General features: G+C 44.9%; 1 protein-coding gene across 1 annotated transcript; it reads right to left on the bottom strand.

Annotated features, from left to right (window-relative positions):
- Positions 1–3,223: 3,223 nt before the first annotated feature.
- Positions 3,224–3,594, bottom strand: LOC118909586 (testis-expressed protein 12). Its single transcript, XM_036880192.2, is given in 2 exon segments — positions 3,224–3,244; positions 3,247–3,594. Coding segments are annotated over 2 exon segments (369 nt in total).
- Between the last annotated feature and the right edge of the window lie 12,583 nt (positions 3,595–16,177).

Raw genomic sequence — 16,177 nt, 5'->3', positions numbered from 1 at the left:
TGGTTTTCTTTTCTGTAAAATGGGATTTATAATTTTTAATCACCATACTCGATTATAAAAACATTTTATAAACTGTTAAACACTATAAAATGTAAGCTGCTATTATTTGAAAAGACAGCCTTTATGAATCTGTTTTTGCCCTAGCTGTTGCGTGTTAAGATAAGGTGTGTTTAGATTTAGTGTGCTGTGTTCCAACACGCCACTTAGAGCTGATGAGTTCAGTTTCTATAATAGCAAATCTCCTTTCATTTCAGGGACTTAAATGCACTAGCTGGTTGCTATTACATTTTATATGTTGTCAGTTACAGCCTCCAGAGCAAGCTATCAGAGTGATGTCAGATGCAGATTAAAAGAAGGTAGTACTGGCTTTGAATAAAAGACATGGTGACACTCATGAGTTGGACGCTTAAGTCAGAACATGTTTTCCCTCCTTGTGGCTCACCAGTACACGTTTTGAGGTGTTAAGCTGGTTTTAGCCTTCGATCCCCTGCTGGAAATCAGAACTGCTTCATAGTGTGGAGGTAAAATCAGGGAACTGGCTTCTCTTTCATATTTGAATTATATAAGGGTTTTCTTTAAATTCTTCCTCTGTGTCTGCTCTGCCTGCACCTAGAGCAGGCACCTGCCTTCAGGAATGGGAGCTCCCAGGGCTTCCTGCTCCTCTGTGAGGTTCGCTTGTCTCTTGAATTCAGTTCATCAAGGACTCTTTGCATCTATTGCTCTCTGTTAGCTCCATTTTGTTAGGAGAAGTATGATTTTCTTCTGTCTGGGCTTTTCTGGTTATGGGAGGGAAGATTTTTCTTATCTTCTATATGCTGACTGGAAGTAGAAGTCTATTCTTATAGTTCTTTCTTTACATGCAAATCAACTTCGAAGCCTTGGGAATTTTCTGAACGTTTCAATGTACTGATTGTGACTGTTTTGACTTTGCTTCCTCGCACAACTGAATTCTTTTGGGGAAAGCTCAGAACTTTGGAGAGACACTGGCAGTAAGAGGGCATCTAGTCCAGTTAGTGAATCTTGTCTGTGGATCTCTCGATAATCTGAAGGTCATGAGAGTGATTCTTATTTGGTGGAGTTGAGTGTTTATATATTCTATCACCATGGCTTGGCTTCCAGTCCAGGTTAATCACCTTTGATCTCCATGTTGCCATTTCTAAAGAGAAACAATAGGGTTAATCATTTCAAATCCACTGTTGCTTTTAGAAATAGTTAATCAACTACATGTTCTACCAGATGGCTTATTTCTGTCATACTTATAAAAAAAGGAAAAATTATGTAAATGCTGATCAAACTAAATAAGGCTATTCAAAACATACCACATGCCTTCCAAAAAAATGTTTTAAATTCCCAGAATTTTAGGAACATTAATAGGTAACATACCAAGTCATTCTTTCAGTGAAAACTTCTGTGGGAAACTCATTTTCCACAGTGTTTCATTATTCTAGGGGAAAGTCTTTTTATGTATTCTACTTTTATCTTTAAAAAATAAAATAATACGTAACACATTTAATTAAAAACTACCTTATTCATATTAACAGCAACTTATGTATATCTCTTTCATCTCCAGAATTTTCTCAAAGCACCCTATCTGTATTCCGTGATGATTAAATTAAAACTAATATTCAAACCCAACTGTTAACATTTCTATGGAATATTAGCATACATTTTGCCTCAGGTAAAATACAGCAAAGCTGACAACAATTTCCTTCTAAAAGTTGCACAATCCCAAAGATCCCTCTTAACATTCTCTGTCCTAAATGCTGTGTATAATCAAACAATACTGTTTAGTTTGTTTTCTATCTCACATTTGATTCACTTCTGAAGCTCTATACGCCATAAGCAGATGTTGCTCTTCTCTCTCTGAATGTACAGTTGATTTTAGTATATGAAATAATAATCATAGCTAACATTTAATAATGTAAATATAATTAGCTATTCTAGATGCTCTTCTCTATACTTCTCCATATGTTAACTCATTTAATCCTTAACACCTACTGTTACTATCCTCAATAACAGATGAACCCACTAAGAGAGAGGTTGCACTTGTCCAAATTTACACAAATGGCCAAAGACAAAGCTGGGATTTGAACCTAGGCAGACTGGTCCTCAAACCAGTGACCAGAGGGCATTGACATAATCTATTATCCAAACCAGCATACCGTTGAGATTAAAGGGGGGCAATATCAAAAATTACAGCAACTAATTAGGTGCACGGTCCCCTTAGCTTTTCTTTGTGACTGCACTGTTATTACTATGTCTCTAAGTAAAACAATACACTTAAAAGGCATTATACTTATGATCATGTTATTTCTTCATTTGGATATGGCTATAATTGGGTCAGTTGTCAAAAGATGTTGAAGTTTGGCCATGAGAAAAGAGAAATAGAAGGAAGAGCAGTAATTCGGAGAACATGTTGAAGTATGGAGCATTTTTTACTAGATTGACTGTAGGAATAAATTCTGAATAATAACACATACAATTACATGAAGGTTGGATAAGTTATCAAAATATTATTAATAGCCAACAAGTTAGGCAGATGTGATATTACAAAGGGAAAAAAATTGTATGCTTTTTCTCTCTTTTTTTAGAAATATTTGTAAAACCAACAATTTTTGTAATAATTATGTGTAAATTATTGTACAATGCAAATAATTATGTGTAATAAAACATAATGCAAATAATCCAATGCAAATAAAACATAATGCAAATAATCCAATGGTAATATTAAATAGCAATAGCAGTTCTATCTTATTACATATTGAGAAACTGGACAAATTACCTTTAGATTTTAATTTTTTTTATAATGCTGACCATGGAAAACATCTTTGAACTATCTCCAGAGCCATCTCTCTTCTACTGGAACAAAATATTCTAAAAGAGAAAGTGAAACATTGTTAAACATTATCAAATTAAATCACTGAGTCCTCTTTTAGAAGTTTAAGAAAGGATAGGAAATTTAAGAAAAAAAAAGAAAGAAAATAATCTATATATAATTTAAATAATTTGCACTTTTATAAAATATGCCAAATATTTGACCCTCAAAAGAAAAGTTACATCACATAAATGTCTAGTTTAAAGTCCTTTTTAAATCTAGAAATCCAAGGAGTTCCCTCTTCTATATTTAAGGTACACATTTTTTAACAATTAGAGAGATTTCAAAGCATGACATTATTTCATTACAATGGACTTAAAATTCTCAGCTTATTTTCAGTATACAATTTTACCTGTGCAGTGTGTTTGCAAAATCACTGTAAACCTCTGTCTCAGGAGCTCTCTTTTTTGTATTAGAAAGTGCTCAGCAGCATTGGCTTCTTTGAAGAGTTCATCTATCTCATCAATGTCAGATGCATCTTCTGCTGTTCTTTCATTTAAGATCTTTGCATATATAGACAAGATTAGATAAATTTCTTTGTTCATATCATTCAAATCCTTCTCCAGGGCTTCATCTTCATAAAACAGTCCAGAGCTTTCAGAGAATAAGGAATCTGATTTCCCCAGAGAGGACAGTTGTGGACTGTCTGGCATTTGAGGCTCCAACTCTCTTGGTCTCTTGCAATTTCTATTATCAGGTTTAACAAGGTGACCTACCATCACACTCTGGAGGCAAGAGCTTCCCATCAATGAAAACACTGGAATGAAGAGGCCGTGTGTGAAAACCTGTGTGCTTTTACAGCATAATTTTTGATACATGTGTTGATTAGTTTCCTCATTAATTAGCTCTATAGATTTGATGGCACATTTACCATAATCAGCAGTGTATGTTATTTTGAAAGCAGGTTGACACAGACATAATTCTACCTCTGTAGCTTTATGCATTAATGAAAGTACTGGCCAGTATGATGTGCTAAATTGCAAGGAGGAACAAGCTGAGTTTATAGTTTTAGGTAAAATAACAAGATGATGGAAGAGGCAAAAGAGTTTGTCATAGGTCTCAGGTGGATAGGTGCTCCCATGGGAACTTTTCATTAATTAACAGGTGTCACGCTGCTAGTTAAGTACGAGAACATCTGAGAAGTATGTTTCATAAAAACATAATTCTTATTTTAAACTGAGGACTTATTTGGGGGAAACCCAGGGTAGCAGGAGGTGATCCACAAACTTCCTGAACTGCTGTGACCAAACCTTTTTAAAGAGGACACCACAAAATAATGAGAGGCTGCTACAAAAACCGGTGCAAGAAGTGAGGAGGCAGGGTACATATGAGACATGCTCCACCTGTTCCCAGCAGTTAATATATACGTCTTGGCACTGAATGACATCAATTTTCCTTTACAAGTAACTGAAACTTCACCGCTGACATCATGCTTTCCAATTACGACAGGAACTTTTGTGGTGGTAGGAGGGGGGACTGTGGCTGAGGCCTTGGCTGTGGCTGTGAGCTATGATGTGGATGTGGGAGTGACCTCGGACCAAGTTGGAGGTGAGGTTCTGGATATGGCAGTGGCTGTGGGTCAAGCTGTGGCTGTAGATAAAGCCCTGGCAGTGGTTAGTCTCCCTACTAACCATATTCCTAAAGATGCTGGTCACCTTCCTGCTGATTTTTGACTTTTCAGAATTTGTGTTCCTCTCACTAGTATCTATGATGAATTTGAAGAAGCCTGTGTTGATCTTCTTTACATTTATCTTTTTTTTTCAGTGGCCAGTGGCCAGCAACAGGACACTGCAGTTTACTCTGTAAAGAAGTGCAAAGAGCATCAAAAGTCAGGAAAAAAAAAAAAAATAATAAAACCTAGCTAAACCCCAGAGCAAGAGCCACCCAGTTTTCGTAGAAACTACCCGAAGCTCACATGCCTGCCCTAAGTTAGATAACCAGAGGTGGGCAGTAGCCTCGGGACATAACCCGTGATAAGTCACGAAGACATGCATGTGTGAGCTAGAGATTACGGGAAGCGGCTAGGTAACCGGGGCGCTATCGTTTTAACTCCATTGGTTAAAATATACAATGTGTTTTAAAATTAATGGTTGTAGAAATGTGCGGGCTTCGGTGCAATGGCTGTGAAAACCCTATATAATCCCTACCTAAAGTTGCCTGGGGGTCGGCAGCTCAGACTCGGCCTGAGTGTCAGGGGAGGTGCTGTCGGCCCCAGCTAGCTGGCTGAATAAAGACTTTGCTTGGATTTACATCTCCGTGTCCATGTGGTTTGTTCTCTGGGGAAACCCTGGAGTCCTGGACCCTAACACTTTGGGGGCTTGTCCGGGATCCGAGCGGCTTCCCTGACAACAAAGGACGGCTGAAGGCAAGGTCTAATTGTCCGGATGGGGCAGTGTAATTCGAGGGTCGCCCCCTCGTGTCTGCATAAATCCATTATAAAGTGGGAGTCGCCATCCCGTGTATGGTCTCGGGTTAGTGACCCCGAGTGAGGAAGTCCAGGTTGGTAGTCCCAGCCCCCAGGTTAGCGACCCTGGGTGAAGTCCAGGTAACCAATCCTGGCCCTGGGGTCCAAGTGACTCGGCCTTGGGAAGGCAAGTCCGATTGGCAGGAACCTGGTGCCCGAGGAGGAAAAGACCGAGCTCGTCACCCTGCGGCAGTCCGAGTGGACGCCTTTCGGGAGAGTCACGAGAGTTTTTGAGGATCCTGAAAGTGGTGAGTGTGGTGCGCACCAGAGTGAGAGAAGGACCGGTCCAAGCGACTGCGATCAGATGTGGTGTATGTGTTTAGTGTTATCGTTGATTGTTTTATTGTGTTTTGGTTTCGGTTTATATTTCTTTCTGTGCTTTTCATTTTAAGTTTCCCCTATTCTGAGGTTCTCCTGTTCTTTCCGTTCCTCCTTTCTGCCACTAAATCATTCCCCGCGGGCATGGGTCGGGCAACTAAGAGCCATTAGGGTGCCCGCTGCTAGAAGACTCCCTTGACAAAATAAGGGGGTCACAGCCGCGAATCCCAGATAAATTCGCGTCCCCTGCAGAAGAAAAAACTGTGCAACGACAGGTACCCGTTCACAAGCACATACACCAGTCATCTTGTTTTAAGTGGTATCTCTATCCCTCGTCTTTGTCTTCCTCGTATTTTTCACTATGGGCCAGACTCAGGCTACTCCTAAAGGTCTGATCCTTTCCCATTTCCCGAAGGTCAAGGAAAGGGCCTTAAATATGGGCCTTGGCATCAAAAAAGGCAAGCTCGACACCTTTTGCTCAGCCGAGTGGCCTTCCTTTGGAGTAGGCTGGCCGACCCAGGGGTCTCTTTTCCTGGACCTTATCGGCAAAGTCAAAGCCATGATCTTCCGGCCAGACCATGAGGGCCACCCTGACCAACTTCCCTATATTCTTGTCTGGGAAAATTTGGCCGAGAATCCCCCTTCCTGGCTGAGGCCCTTTTTGGTGGGGAAACCTCACACCGACCCACTAAAGACCTCCATCCTAGTTGCCTGGGAAGATTTAAAGCCCTATGATCGCAGGGCCAGAACCCCGAGTATGCCGCCCGTTCTCCCGGACAGTTCTCCCCTCTACCCCCCTCTGCCAATTGAGCGGCCACCCCCATATGTGGCTCTGAGGGAGGAATGGGGTGAAGCTGCCGGGGGGGTAGAAAACGAGGTTGGGGAGCTCAGCAGGGACCAGGTGGCTGCAGCTTCTCCAGATTCTTCAGCAAGAGAAGACAGGAGGCCAGGGAGAGCGGGAGGAATGGCTACAGCTTTTCCAGGCTCTCCAGCAAGAGAGGGCAGGAGGCCAGGGATAGTGGGAGGAATGCAGTTAAGGCCTCGGGGGGCCAGGGAACAAGAAGGGGAGGCTCACTCCTCCACCTCAGAAGGAGCAGTGCCGGTCCTGCCTGTGCGTGCCATCAGTGCAGGCAGCCCGGATGGAGCTCAACAATATCAGTACTGGCCCTTTTCATCTAGTGACCTCTTTAATTGGAGGACTCAGGACCCTCCCTTCTCGGAGGACCCCAAGTGTCTTATAGGTCTGGTAGAGTCCATTATGTTTACCCATTGTCCCATATGGGACGACTGCCAGCAATTGCTCTGCACCCTCTTCACAACAGAAGAGCGAGAGCGTATCCTCAACGAAGCCAGGAAAAATGTCCTTGGAGAAAATGGAAGACCCACTACCCTCCAGCCCATCATTGACCAGGCGTTCCCACTTGTGTGCCTGAATTGGGACTTCGGGACTGCAGAAGGTAGAGAGCGTCTCCGGGTCTACCACCAGACTCTGATGACTGGTTTCCAGGTGGCCGCCAGGCGGCCCACTAACCTGGCTAAGGTAAAAACTATTGTTCAGGGGGAAATGGAAAGCCTGGCTGCGTATCTGGAAAGGCTGTTTGATGCTTACAGGCAATATACCCCCATAAACCCCGAAGCAGAGGAACATAGATCAGCTGTAGTCCTCTCATTCATCAACCAGGCAGCCCCCGATATCCGGAGGAAACTCCACAAGCGGGATGACCTGGGGGAAATATCTATTAGAGAAATGCTGCAGCAAGCGGAGAAGGTCTTCAATGCTAGGGAAACTCCGGAAGACAGAGAGGAAAGGCTGAGGAATGAGAAATGGGTAATGCAGGAGAAAAATAGGAAAGAAGACAGAGAATTTCAGAGGAGGGAGAATAAGAAGCAGAGGGAGGAGATGGCCAGGATATTCCTGGCCGGGGTGAAGGAGAGCCCTAGATCACCTCAAAGAATGGGGCCCTGCCAATCCTGACTAGGATGAGAGCAATACGCCCTGTGTAAGAGATATGGGCATTGGAAGAGGGAGTGCCCCAAAAGGAGGGAACAAGGAAGAGGGAACCCCATTAAGACCCTACACCTAGGAGAGGAGAATTGACGGGGTCAGGGCTTGGCACCCCTCCCCGAGTCCTGGGTAACCCTGTGCGTGGAGGGGACTCCCATTGAGTTCATGGTAGATACTGGGGCACAATATTCAGTCCTCAACCAAGCCCACAGTCCCCTGAACCCAGGACGCACAAGTATAGTCCAGAGAGCGACAGGGTCCAAGAGATGTGCCTGGACTACTAACAGAAAAGTGGACCTAGGAAAGCATCAGGTCGCTCACTCATTTCTGGTTGTACCTGAGAGCCCCGCACCATTGCTGAACAGAGACTTACTAACCAAAGTTGGGGTGCGCATCCATTTTGAACCCGAAGGGATAAAGATCATGGACAAAGAAGGGCAGCCCCTAGAGCCAGTGCATGTGTTGACTCTATCCCTGGCTGATGAACATCGTCTGTTTCAGGCGGATCAAGAAGAGGGGGGCCCGGGAGAAATGGACTCTTGGTTGCAGAGGTTCCCTTCCACATGAGCCGAAACTGGAGGAATTGGTCTCACCAAACATCTGCCCCCAGTTGTTGTTCAACTTAAAGCCGCAGCCCTACCCATCTGGGTCCGGCAGTATCCAATACCGGAAGAGGCCAGGAAAGGGATAGCACTCCATATCCACAAACTGTTAGAAACAGGAATCCTTAAACCCTGCCGATCTGCATGGAATACACCCCTGCTTCCAGTAAGGAAGCCTGGCGGTGGAGATTACAGACCGGTGCAGGACTTGCGAAAAGTCAATGAGAGGATAGAAGACATCCACCCTACAGTGCCCAACCCTTACACCCTACTCAGTCACCTGCCACCCTCACATGTGTGGTATACTACTCTGGACCTGAAAGATGCCTTCTTCAGTATCCCACTCTCTGAAGTTAGTCAGCCTTTGTTTGCCTTTGAGTGGCAGGAGCCAGGAGGAGGAAGAAATGGGCAGCTTACCTGGCCTAGACTGCCACAGGGCTTTGAGAACTCTCCCACCTTATTCAATGAAGCCCTAAGCCAGGACCTGGAGCCTTTTCACAGGAGCCACCCCCGCGTGACACTGCTGCAGTATGTGGATGACCTATTGCTGGCCACAGAGACCCGTGAGGAGTGCGAAGAAGCTACGGGGAACTTGCTGGCTGAACTAGGCGAACTGGGATATCGAGCCAGCGCCAAGAAAGCCCACGTCTGTCAGAGGTCAGTGGTCTACCTGGGGTACAAAATATCTAATGGAGCCAGGTGGCTAACGCAGGTCATGAAACAAACTATCCTGACTATCCCCGTCCCTTCCTCACCCCGAGGAGTGAGGGAATTTCTTGGCTCAGCCGGGTTCTGCAGGCTCTGGATTCCAAGGTATGCAGAAATAGCCCGACCACTATATGAGGCGACCAAAGAAGGGCCAGGCTGGCAATGGAATCAGGAACAACAAGAGGCTTTTGACAGACTAAAAGAAGCCCTCCTCCAGGCCCCCGCCCTATCTCTGCCAGACCCAGAAAATCCCTTCATCCTGTTTGTAGATGAAAAGAAGGGAGTAGCTAAAGGAGTCCTGGCTCAGCAGCTGGGCCCGTGGAAAAGACTTGTGGCCTATTTGTCCAAGCGGCTAGACCCAGTGGCTTCTGGGTGGCCAACTTGTCTGCGTATCCTAGCAGCCATCGCTCTACTAGTAAAAGAGGCAGACAAGCTGACTTTTGGCCAGAACCTGAGAGTAACAGCCCCACATACTGTAGAGGGGATCCTCAGGCATCCTCCAGGAAAATGGATGACGAATGCAAGACTCACCCACTACCAAGGGCTCCTACTAGATTCTCCACGAATTGCCTTCTCTGACCTGGTGACCCTAAATCCTGCCACCCTTCTGCCAGACCCAGATCTGTCGACCCCCATCCATGACTGTAGAGACATCCTTTCTAGAATTATCTAAGTGCGAGCAGACCTGAAAGACACACCGTTACCGAACTGTGAGCTAAATCGGTACACAGATGGGAGCAACTTTGTGTAGGAAGGGGTCAGGAGAGCAGGGGCAGAGGTAGTGACCCACGAAGGGGAAGTTGTCTGGAGCGCAGCTCTGCCCCCTGGCACCTCAGCACAGAAGGTGGAACTTATTGCTCTCGCTGAGGCCCTGGAAAGAGCAGAAGGCAAGCGGGCCAACATCTACACAGACAGCAGGTATGCCTTTGGCACTGTCCATATCCACGGTGCCATCTACCGAGAAAGAGGATTCCGTTCCACGGAAAGAAAGGAACTGAGGAATCTACAAGAAGTCCAAAGACTACTAGCTGCTATCGAAAAACCAAAGGCGGTAGCAGTTATACATGTACCGGGCCACCAACCAAAGAAGACAGCTGACGCCATCGGCAACAACCATGCTGTTGCGGAAGCTAGGAAGGCAGCCCTCTCGGACTCCCTTACACTTGCAGCCCTCGAGATACCCATACCTGAACTGCCTGCCCTGCCGCCCAAAGCTGAGTATTCCCCTCAGGACCTCGAGTGGATTAGGAAACAAGTCTCGGGGAAAGTGTTTGGGGAAGGAAATTGTGGTAGGGACCAAGAAGGTAGATTGATTCTGCCAGAAGCATTAGAACAGTACATGCTTGCTAACCTGCATAAGTCCACCCATCTAGGCTGGAAAAAGCTGCTCAGCCTTTTCCAGTCTGCGCAGTTGGTGTTTCCCCACCAGAATGAGGCAGCTCATCAGATCACGAAAGAATGCAGTAGCTGTGCAATGCTAAGACCAGCCCCAAGAGGGTTGCACCTGGCAGGTACTCAGGAAAGGGGGAGGGCTCCAGGGAGGAACTGGGAAATAGACTTCACTGAAATAAAACCAGGGAAGTATGGATATATGTATTTGCTGGTTTTGGTGGATACCTTCTCAGGGTGGGTAGAGGCTTTTCCAACCAAGCATGAGACCAGCCAGGTAGTAGCAAAAAAAATAATTGAAGAGATCATCCCCAGATATGGGGTCCCTGAAGCCATAAGTTCCGATAACGGCCCGGCTTTTGTTAGCAAGGTCCTGCAGGGACTAGCCCTAGCTTTGGGGGTAGATTGGAAGTTACATTGTGCTTATAACCCACAAAGCTCTGGGCAGGTAGAGAGAATGAATCGGACCTTGAAGGAGACACTTTCTAAATTAGTATTGGAGACTGGTGGGGACTGGGTGACCCTCCTTCCCTTAGCCATCTTCCGCTCTTGGAACTCCCCCTATGTACATGGTTTAACTCCATTTGAGATAATGTATGGGGCCCTTCCACCTATAACTCGGCGAGTGCAGCTTCCCGATGCAGAGGACCCAGCCCCTGACTATCTGAATGTGTTGCAAACTCTCGCTAAAGTGCAGCAGGAAGTCTGGCCCCTGATTAGAGCATATTATGAGGCCGGAACATGGCATAGTCCCAGGGGATATGGTATGGGTCAAGAGACACCAAGTAAGGACTTTCGAACCCAGGTGGAAGGGACCTTACATTGTATTGTTTACCACCCCCACTGCTCTCAAGGTTGATGGTATCGCTCCATGGGTACACTACACCCACGTTCAGAAGGCTCTACCTCAGAGTACCTCAGAGTGGAAGGTGCAGCAGCATCCTGTGAATCCCCTAAAACTACACCTAAGCCGAAGATGAAGGGGATCCTGCTGATAAGCGCCTTAATATGGACCTTCAAGGGAACCACATCTGTGGAGCTGGGGGCAGGCATCATCCCCCAGCTCGAAGGCACCAACCCCCCTCAGCCATGGGACCTGACCTGGATGCTGGTTAACGGCACAACTGGGGAGGTCATCAGTACCACAGAACACACTGCGCCACTCGGAACCTGGTGGCCTGACCTGTTTTTCTGCCTTCGACGGATCAACCACAGTTACCGAACCCTTTGGGGGCTGGTGCCCAATGTCCCTCCAAACTTGGCTCACTCCCATGGATTTTATGCTTGCCCAGAAGCAGGTAAAGGAGAGTCATGTGGGTGGGGGCCCTTCTGATGTGCCAACTGGGACTGTGTAACCTCAAACGATGGGGATCGGAGATGGCCAGTTACAAAAAAGGATGCTGTCAAATTTTCTTATGTCAACCAGGGCATCCTTCGTCACGTGCCTATGGACAAGGCTTGTGACCGAAGGGACCAGGATTGGGTACGAATTCAATTCACCGAGACAAGCAAAAAGACTGAAGTATCACGTTGAATAAATGGACTAACATGGGAGATAAAGTACTATAAATATGGGGGACATGGGGAACATGAAGACTCAACCCTCACCATCAAATTAGCCATGTCAACGCCCAGCAGCATCTTCATAGGGCCCAACCCGGTTGTACGTCTCCAGAAACCAGTTCTACATCCCCAGAAACCTTCAAATCAGAACAAGGACCTGGGCCAAAGGGACGAGAAAATGTCGACCGGACGTAAGCCTGCGCCTCACGCCCGGCTCAGCTCCCCCAGGGGAGCCCTGGCGGGCACCGATGGCCACATCCGCCGGCCAACCACCGGAACGCATGCCCCGGACCCACCTGTAGTAGTAGCTGGGGCCGTAGCTGTAATAGCCATGGGGTGAGTCGTCGGAGCCGCCATAGCCTGGCCCATAGCCCTGCTGGTAGCTGTAGCCCTGGTTCCAGTAGGTGCTATAGCCCTGATTCCAGAGCCCACAAGAAGACTGGGTCTGGGTCCCTTCGGGTCAGATAACCCCATGTGGGAAATGGTGCAGGCAGTAGCAGAGACTCTTAACCACACCACTCCCTCCCTCACTGAACCCTGTTGGCTATGCTACCCAGGTTCACCCCCCTTCTATGAGGCAATCGGAATAAATGGCTCCTATACTATCGGCAACTCCCATCCCACTTACTGGGACGGGAAACCGTGGAGACTTACAATCGCTCAGGCTTCAGTCGCTGGTACGTGTGTAGGCCCAGTCTCGAAGGCCCAGGGCCAGTTATGCTCTTCCTACGCTAACACCACGTGGGAGCAGGAAAAGTAGATTACCCTCCTCGAGCTGGTGGCTCTGCTCAAAGACAGGCCTCACTCCCGCCCTATCCACCTCTGTGTTCAATGCTAACAGTGAGTTTTGTGTGCTGGTGGCCATTCTACCTCGTCTAATGTATCATTCTCATGAATCTCTCCTTTCTTATTGGGAAGAAAGGCCGAGCCCCCACCGGAGCAAGAGGGAGGTTGTTACTGCCCTGACCATTGGGACCCTCTTCTCCCTAGAGATAGCAGGGGCAGGCACTGGGGTCGCAGCCCTTGTAACTCAGGAAAAAGGGCTCACAGCCCTGAGGCTGGCAGTCGACAGGGACCTAGAACAACTCCGACAGTCAGTATCAGACCTGGAGCAATCCCTCACCTCCCTGTCAGAGGTGGTCCTACAAAACCGAAGGGGCCTGGACCTCTTGTTCTTAAAGGAAGGTGGACTGTGTGCAGCCCTAAAGGAAAAGTGCTGTTTCTATGTAGATAAGACAGGTGCAGTCAGAGATTCCTTAGCCAAACTAAAAACGGATCGAGAGAAGAGGCGTAAAGATTATGAAAGTAACGAAAGCTGGTTTGAGTCTTAGTTCAAATACAAACCTTGGTTCATTACCCTCCTCTTGGCCGTTGAGGGGCCATTAGTCATCCTGCTGTTGTTGCTTACAATCGATCCGTGCATAATAAACAGGCTGCTTAAGTTTGTACGGGAGAGGATTAACACCGTCCAACTTCTGGTCCTTCGTCAAAAGTATCAGGCCCTAGGTGCCGCTGTGGAAGATTCCTCAGTCTGATCAAGAAAAGGGGAGAAATGTAAAGAAGTGCAAAGAGCATCAAAAGTCAGGAAAAAAAAAAAACCTAATAAAACCTAGCTAAACCCCAGAGCAAGAGCCACCCAGTTTTCGTAGAAACTACCCGAAGCTCACATGCCTGCCCTAAGTTAGATAACCAGAGGTGGGCAGTAGCCTCGGGACATAACCCATGATAAGTCACGAAGACATGCTTGTGTGAGCTAGAGATTACGGGAAGCAGTTAGGTAACCGGGGCGTTCTCGTTTTAACTCCATTGGTTAAAATATAGAATGTGTTTTAAAATTATTGGTTGTAGAAATGCGCGGGCTTCGGTGCAATGGCTGTGAAAACCCTATATAATCCCTACCTAAAGTTGCCTGGGGGTCGGTAGCTCGGACTCGGCCTGCGTGTCAGGGGAGGTGCTGTTGGCCCCAGCTAGCTGGCTGAATAAAGACTTTGCTTGGATTTACATCTCCGTGTCCGTGTGGTTTGTTCTTTGGGGAAACCCCGGAGTCCTGGACCCTAACAACTCTTCAGCCTCTGGGGCAGTTTCCAACATTTTGATGCAATCCCCATTTAAGCATTTGCTCTTATACTGTCAAACTATTGCATTCCTACCTCTCTATTAAGTTTATGCATTAGAGCACAGTTGCTAAATAAATGCATTCAAATTCACCTCACAGGATATTTTTCTGTTTGTGTTTGTCAAAGACTTTATGATTCCTTTTACTATTTACAAACCAGGCCACATTTGAGTTGTAATAGTCCCCAAGAATTGGTCTGTACAGAGAGCTGAATACAGAAGTGAATAAGGATTAGATGAATGAGCTTGTCGTGGTTTTGGGCTCTGCTTCCAGTCTTTTATGTCAGAGATGCCCAATTTCTAAGTTTCTAGTGTTACAAAACAATATTACCTGGGAAACCTCCTTAGTCTTTGTTATGATGTGGAACAATTACTATTTTTTTCTTCCCACAGTGTTTATGAAAATCATAGACTCTTTTACTCCTGTAGCACATGAAAATATTACTATGTTTATCAATTACCATCACCTGACTTATCTTAAACACTGTTTATTGACCGGTCTGGGCTGTGGGTATGTCCTTTATAAAACAAAATGTAGAGGCCTTCTTTATATTTTAGTCTATTTTTATCTCTTTTGTGGCTCACATACAATGTTCATGCTTGAAATATAGTTTATACGTCTATGACATTAGATAGGAAACTCTTTGGGCAAGTAAGCTCAGATCCTGGAAAAAAATAACATGGGAGATTCTGTGTATGAAAGAAGAATGTGTCATTTTAAAAGTAAAACGTAAGAGGTTTCCTTAGGGCATTCAAAAATATGTTCCAATAAACAGTGAACTTTACTGTATAAGTTCACTCAATAACCAAAAGTTTAAATGTATGTTGCCAAGCACTGGGGCAGGTGTTTTAAAATTTTCAAAAAACTACCACTTGGTTCACTGTCTTATTCTGTCCTCAGATTTTGGGGTAATGATTATATATAAATTTGGAAAATAAAAGACACTTCTCAGTGTCTGAGTCTATTGCTGTTTTGTTTTTTAGTTCTGTCAATAGATGAATGGAAAAAGAGGTGGTACATATATACAATGGAATATTATTTAGCCATAAAAGAAAAGAAGTCCTGCCATTTGTTATAACATGGAGTGGCCTAGCAGATATTAGGCTAAATGACATAAGCCAGCAGAGATTGTGTTTTACTTCTGATTCACCTCTGTATCTCCAGCCCAGAACAGTGTCTGGCGTATATGGACTCACACATTTTTGTGAAATAAGTTCATGTATGAATTTTCTTTTATAATGATGTAAAGTGTATTGCTTTCAGTTTTTTAATACAAAACATTTCTGCAAAAAGCATTTCATTGTATCCTTATAATAACCTAATGAAATGGATAAGGATGGCCTTAACATCTCATTTTTTAAATTCCCCACACACTGTGGTCCCGTTCCCTTCACTTATTTTAGAAATGAAGAAACTGCATCTCAGTGAGTTCAAATGACATTTGATATCATATAAATGTGGCTGGAGATTCAGTGTGACTTTCTGATTTCAAAATCCATTCTCATTTCACTATATGATTAATTTTGATGGAATTCAAGGACATTGTCTAATTAAAAAAATATTAAATTAATAATTCTTCATGCTGATTCCCCCCCACATTTTAATTTTAGAAAATTGTGTATTTTACCTTTAGTCCTCTTCATAAAATCTAATGTTCATTGAATAAATATAAAAGAGAGAATGAATTAATTACAATTATAAAATACAGTAAAATGTTATAGAATCCTTATAAAATATGTTAATACAAGCTGAATCCACATTCAGCTTTTATTTTGCATATTTCCCTCTTTTCTTTTGTGTATTTTCAGGTGTTGCTTAGGTTTCTGGAAATTTCTTACAGAAGTTGTTTCTCATCCATAAGAAATACAGAGAAAAATCTGGAAAGATTATTAAATAATGTAGTGGTTCCGAGGACTGCAAGGAGCAGGGGCCTCATTTCATTAGTTATTATTGGCATTTCCGTTTGAGTTCCAAAAAAGTTAACTGGAAAGAACGGTTAACTCAAAAGTATGGCTATTGTTAGAACTCTATGTTTTTGTGAATATTTTTCCCTCTATTTATTCATTTTATACATACCCGTGTTTCAGTATGTTTTTCTCCCTAGATCGCCTCTTTACTGACCATGGACTGAATACCA

The sequence above is a fragment of the Manis pentadactyla genome, chromosome 1, assembly GCF_030020395.1.
Source record: "Manis pentadactyla isolate mManPen7 chromosome 1, mManPen7.hap1, whole genome shotgun sequence".
In the NCBI taxonomy this organism is placed as follows: domain Eukaryota; kingdom Metazoa; phylum Chordata; class Mammalia; order Pholidota; family Manidae; genus Manis; species Manis pentadactyla.
The sequence above is the reverse complement of the archived record's forward strand: the minus strand, read 5'-3'. Positions and strand labels throughout refer to the sequence as shown.